The sequence below is a fragment of the Cicer arietinum genome, chromosome 7 (genome assembly GCF_000331145.2).
Source record: "Cicer arietinum cultivar CDC Frontier isolate Library 1 chromosome 7, Cicar.CDCFrontier_v2.0, whole genome shotgun sequence".
Lineage (NCBI taxonomy): Eukaryota > Viridiplantae > Streptophyta > Magnoliopsida > Fabales > Fabaceae > Cicer > Cicer arietinum.
In genome coordinates, this window is record NC_021166.2 from 59,456,067 (window position 1) to 59,462,833 (window position 6,767).

Here is a 6,767-nt window from a genome sequence, read left to right on the forward strand (position 1 = left end):
TTCTATCAACTCACCAGATCATGTGACAGTTATTTTTCATAGAGCATGAATTGCAGTAGCAAAATCTCAACAATAAACTAAGTACACAAAATACTCGAGAAAATAAAAACATCACACATTATCCAGTTAAATGCTATCCAAAAAAACATGTAGAGAATTGCAACCATTTTGAACCTCTTCTTCCATGTCCAAAATGTTTCTCATTTTATTCTATTATGTTGTTGTTGACATGGACATGAAGAATATCATCTATAAAACATTTGATGTATTAATGTAAATCCAACACTACAAAACCTTAAATATCCTCCACAAAAGCACCAAATCTAAATTTTCAAATCACTCTCCTTGAATCCCGAGCCGAAGCAAGATGGTCCTACAAGCATGAAACAAAATGATAATGTCAATTCAACTAACAGCTAGATAGTTTTATATCGAGTAATCAATACGGCAAAAACATCATCAACACATAAATTTCAGTTCTACTCAAAACACACTATTAATTTATTTTTTACTTCATTATAACTTTGTTAAAACACACATCAATTGCATGTGCCAAATGGCAACATAATATCTTATCTTGATCATGTCTAATGACAGATTTAAATCCAAATCCTTCGTTATGGTTTGGTTTTAGCTTGATTTATTATTAATTTCATTTCATTCAAATTGGAGATATTAACATTAACACATTTGCAATTCACAAAGCACCAACTTAAAACCCGGCCATTAACAAAAATTAAACCAATGGAAAGTACACATAAAAGTATTTGGACCAGGACTTACTGAGATAAAATCAAATGCTTTAGTATCTTCTTTCTTTGGATTGTTGATCATTGAGCTGGGAGTTTGAGGTGCAAAACTTGGTTGAAATATGTCTGGCAAAGGTGAATTTCCATTAGGTCCAACCATTTGAGAAACGGCATCATCTCGCATGTTGACATTACTAAGGTGTTGGAAATTAGCCATTGTTGCTAAGAATTGCTGCTGAGCGAGGAGAGTTCCCATGGCTCCATAGTTAAGAGGCTGCGAAGGATACGGTTGGTTCAACATAATACCGGGCTGCATGTAAGGCAGATGACCCGTGGGAAACACAGGGTTTACATTGAACCCAACTGGCTGAGAGCCCAACATGCCGCCGAGAGTATTGTCAGGTGTATGGCTGTTTAAACCTGAAAATAAAGTTTCAGATTGCACAGCAGAAGATGTTCCCTTTTGCTTTGTAGTTGAGATATTTTCATCGATTGACAAACCACCCATTAAATCACCAACGGACTCGTTATGGTTTCCTTGCTTGGAGCTGGAAGCAAAAATGTCGAAAAGTTGAAGATCACTTTGAATCCCCTGTTTGTGACTCTCATGATCATCCTGTTTATCATCGCCAACTGTCATCCCTGAAAATAGATCATCTGCCTGTTCTTTGCCCTCGCTTGTGTGAAATGATACATCCGCAAATGGGTCATCGTCATTTTTCAGTTCATGATGACTAGTCCCGATAGAGCCACTTATATCTCCAAATAAATCATCAACCAGAGGTGTGGATGGTGTCAAATTCCCTAAATTTAGTTCATTTGTACTCTTTGTTGTGTTGTCCATTATGTTGTTATCATTTGAATCACCAGTGTCTATCAAGTTAGGCAATTCAACGACAGTAGCACTCTCTGTCTTTACAGCTTTCTCTGAATTAATAGCAGAACTGTTCGGCTGGCCTCCATCAAGAAGACCAAGAACCTGTCCATCAAGGAACAATGTGTTACATTAAATTGCTCTTAAACTTATTAGCCAGCATTTACAAAGCAGTCTAAACTGTTATTGTTAAAATATTAAAAAGTTTTGAGATACAGAATAAATTCCTTACCAGCAGCATCTATACTTCTATGGATAACCACGACATACTAATCATGAAGGATGATTTGCTCTTTAGATTTCATTATTATAATTAGCAAAAGCTTCCAGCCTTCTCATTATTAACTTTGTTTGTATGACCAGTGAAGACCAGACCAAAAGACATTAACATAGCATCACAATTCAACATTGATGGACAAATTCACCAATTACAAGATAGATATTTACAAGTCAACATGCAAAAAGATGAAAATTCAAAATCAATGGACAGATTGATAAATCATAGGCTCAAAAGTAATAGAATGGACAATGGTGGGATTGATTCCCCACATAGGACGGGGATTAAGAGTTGGCCTCATTAGAGTTGGGGTCATTCACCTCGTTGGCCTATAGGTTCATTGCAAGCTAGCAAGGATGTAGTTGTTCATGTTTTTTGGATTGTGACATTGTTTATGTGGGGAGCTATGGGATTGAGGCCCATTAAACCATTCACCTCCTTTGCAGGTTGGTTCATGTTGGGATTTGGATGCATCAGTGGGGTTGACAGCTACAACGGAGGTTATTGGTTAATGTTTTGTTTTGCACTACAAGGCCTTTTCATTCAGCTATTGCATTTTGTATTCTCTTAGCACACCAAGTTTCAGGCATGTCTACGGGAAAATAACCATTATGTTGTAAATTTATTCAATTGTCCTCAAACTCACGATTCTACGAATCTATGCAAGTTTACCTGAGTTTATACAAAAACAATTTTGTAAATGTGTTAACTCGATGTTAATACATAGAGTCATAAAATAGTACAATCATAAGTTAAACTCGACAGTTTGACATCTATGCCTTTGATGGCATTATTATCCAAACTACCCATCCCTTTCTTTTGGGATCAGCAATAGTGTGCACAGCCTCAGTCGACTTTAGTCTGCCAACAATTAATATTTTGTATTAATATCATGAATTTGATTATCATTGTCAACCTTTTCACAGAAAAAATATATAAATGATGAATAGTTCAGTTGGCTTTTGCCAAAGATGGAGACATAGGTGCGTAGGTAGAGAATATCTATAGACAAGAAGTTTCATACAAACGAGTTCTAAATGATCAAATTTTCTACTTCCTAGTTATAACCAGATCTTTCATTACTGCAACCTGAGGTAACATATTCACACAACATGGATTAACATGTGCGTAAATTGTGAAAATGAAAAAGGAGATAAAATTTTCAGTAGTAATTATTCATTCAGATTGGTTATAAATACCTTTATAGCCTTTTCCCTCAAAGATGCTTGAGGAGATTCTGAACATATCAGCACAACATCATTATTTTCAGCGAAGTAAGATGCCACAAATGAAAAATGTTCATCATCCTTCTTTCTGAGGATGGATTCAAGAACACAAACAGCTTTCATGCGCACCTGAAAATATTACTCTAATAAGAATAATTTTTTTAATAAAGAAGCTTTGAAAAAATGTATCCATGAGAACGTTTGAAATTCTTGGTTATTACAAGCATTACATTTGATGCAAAATGTCAAAATATAACAAAAATAATAACTAACAATCTATTATACATATAGCAGACATGCCTGCCAAATAGGAGATTGGAGCTTTAGTTCAAGGGCATGACTTAAAGCCAGGGAATCCAACTTTGCAGCCTCTGTTAGAAAAGCTTGAATGGCATCTCGAGAGGGTTGTAGTCGAACGCCTCCTGAAGTTACAATTGTCTCCAGCAACCTATCCTCTCTAGTCTTATTCTCTGAATAATTTCCACTGGATTCACCATTTGAAATTTCCATCTTAGCTACTCTGGAATCCTGATTCCAAGTACCACTAGATTGATTCTTAGGAAGTTCAAAACTACTTTGAGTTTCACTACGGTATGCAACAGGTACATATCTGTCGCCATGTTCCAATTCGATGGTCAACGACCTTTGAATTGGACTTTTGTAGCTTCCAGTTTCATTCTTCATTAATGAATGTCCTTGTGTTAAGTTATGAAGTCCTTGCTTAATTGACGCACTTCCAATACCAACTACCTCACTAATAAAAGACTTCTTATCTTCAGATGGCGCTTCATAGTTTGTATTCCCAAAACCTTGTATCCGCCTGTTAAGATCTTGAGAAGGTGCGGCGGGCTTATAATTACTGTTATTATCTTCTGAGAAGATCGAAGAGACAGCCTCTTGAGCAGTGTCCCGCACAGCCTTATTTAGTGCATCACCTTTCAAGGGATCCAACTGTCCCTTGTAGTGCAATAATTGGCGAATTGCCACCGAATGTCTCTGCATTTCCCTTCTGAACTCGGCACCAGACTTTCCAACCACATATTTTATCAATCTTAAAGCCTGGCAACAATATTTTCACCAAAAAAAGAAAGCAAGCTTAGTTTAGACAAACAATAAATGAATCTGCTATACAATTACTTACACCAAAACCATTATGATCCTTCCTCCAAATTTTACTTCTTGATCATAAATATAAGTATGGTTACTGGTTAGAGTATGAACCACTGCAATGAATTATGCAAATTCAAGGGAACTATCACCTCACAAACTTTATACACACCTAAATAACGGTAAAGAAAGTAAAAGCATAAAAAAGGAAAGAAAAACATGCAATTTCACAATCATGAACAGCAAAAGTATAACTTATGAAGCACATATGCCGACACAGACACCACACTAACACCGGTAACAATTCGATGAAATCAAGGTGTCAGTGTCATGTCAGAGACACACCTTTGATTTCCTTCATGATTGTTAATACATTCTTCATGAAGTTATGGTACCAAAGAGTATAATGCATTCTTCATGCATGCATCAACTAAATCTCTTTCATTCCTCCATGCATGCTATCAACTATTTCAATAACTCCAAATAGTAATAGTAATACTGATAAAAATTGAAAAATTATAATCATACAGATCTACCCTCAATCAAATTTCAAGAAGTAAAAATCAGAAACAAAACACACACAAAAACAAGAAGCAAAATTGTACCTTCTGTTTTACAATTGGACTCTTGTGATCCAAACGTTTCAAGACAAAGTCTGAAACCTCTTTGACAATAGTAACATGTGAAGAACGCAAAAGCTCGCAAATCTCTTCCAATTTGTAAACGGGAGTAACTTTATCTTCATCCGAGGTAGCTGAATCGATTAACCGCGACCTCCAATACGATTCCACAGCTCTTCGACTCGATTCCATAATATATAATTATTTTTTGTTCCCAAATCGATCGAATAAATCAAAACCCTACTTAGAAGAAAATCTACCAAATCCAAATGCGTCAGTTGAATTTAGCAACCCTAAATGATGATAATGATTATGATATAATTCAAATCACATAAAAATCACGGATCGATCGGTTCGGGGGATGAGAATAAAGAAACAAAAATGGAAAATTGAATCGAGAAATTGAAAAAATTTGCGAAATTTTTGTGGTGAATCGATGAAAAGAAAGGATCGAAGAAGCGATTAGAATCGTGAAAGAGGCAATTTTGAGATTTGGGATTTTGGGGAAGAAAGGAATTGAAAGAGGGGAAGGGATTCGTGGCAGGAAAAATTATGATGAAGAATGAGCAGTCATGCCACGTCAGTCTTTAGAGTTGAAACTTGTCTTTTTTTTTTTTAAGGAATTTATATATTACATTCAAAAATTAATATATTTTATTATTATTAAAATTAAATCACCAATTTATAACTTTATACCAAAAATTTTAATTTTGTAAATTTAAATAGATATTACCTAGGGTTTTTTATAATAATATCCTGTTTTTTTTTTTTAATACAGATATGCCCTACTTTGAAATGAATATACCAATCTGCCCTACTTTTTTGCCCCAGAAGCAAGTCGCATCCTGGGGCTGCGACCTCTTGAAAGACTTTTTTTTTAACTGCAACAGATGGTCGCATCTTGGGGATGCGACCTCCCACTTGGGAAATTTTTTTTTTTTTTTGAATTTTTGGTGGATAAAATAATATATTTATTATATTTAATAATAATAATTGGTATATTAATAATTAGTATAATAATAAAAATAATAATAATAATAATTTTAATAATAATAATAAAAAGAAAATTTTATTAATAAAATAAAAATAATTTTATTTTAATATTATATATTCTTTTATTGTTGAATTTTGTTATTAATTATTAGATATATTATATTTATTATTATTAAATATTTTAAAAATAATTATAACATTAAAAAATACAAATTATTGTTATAAATAATTAAAATAATTAATTTAATATTATTATATAACTTTTAATAATTATTATAATAAAAAAACAATAATAATAATAAAAAGAAAATTCTATTAATACAATAAAATAAAAATACATTAAATTAAAAGAAATATACATTAAAAAAAAAGAAAAAAATACTACAAATAAAAAATTTACATCAGAGAAAATTAATTATTGTCATCTAAATGACCTCTAGTTCCACATCTACGCGGTCGTCGAACTCGTCTAGCTCTCTGAACAACTTGAGGTTGTTGTGGTTGATCCTCGTTGTAATCTGTTTGTGGATTAGAACCACTACCACCTGCTTCCGTATAATTTTGAGTTTCGACATTATACATAGAATCAAAAGCCGCAAAAGCCGACTCAGGAGTTGTGCAATGAGTACCAAACAAATTATAGAAAATTCCGCTCTCGGTCGGATTAATGGGAGAGGGTATTGTTGGCACTGGCACTGAAGGAACGTAGTATTGAGTCGGTATATCTGCAGCTTCATGAAAATGTTGTGGTGATGAGAAAGACGGTGTTTGGTGCATGATATTTTGTTGTGGGATTGATTGAGGCATAGAGTGAACATCAGGATATGTTGAAGGTTGCAAACGTGGATCGCGCATGTATCTTTCCACAGATATGTATAATTTAGTGTGATGCGTGAACCAATTCATATATTCGTTAGTGTG

The 6,767-nt window shown here is 33.8% G+C and overlaps 1 protein-coding gene across 1 annotated transcript; it reads right to left on the minus strand.

The window, feature by feature from the left end:
• On the minus strand, window positions 1–5,436 carry LOC101509718 (protein MODIFIED TRANSPORT TO THE VACUOLE 1). Its single transcript, XM_004516248.4, has 5 exons — window positions 4,839–5,436; window positions 3,427–4,185; window positions 3,100–3,255; window positions 784–1,728; window positions 1–373 (listed from the first exon to the last, which is right to left on the minus strand). The coding sequence occupies exons 1-5, from the start codon at window positions 5,043–5,045 to the stop codon at window positions 332–334; spliced, it is 2,109 nt and encodes a 702-aa protein (XP_004516305.1). The 5' UTR covers window positions 5,046–5,436; the 3' UTR covers window positions 1–331.
• Between the last annotated feature and the right edge of the window lie 1,331 nt (window positions 5,437–6,767).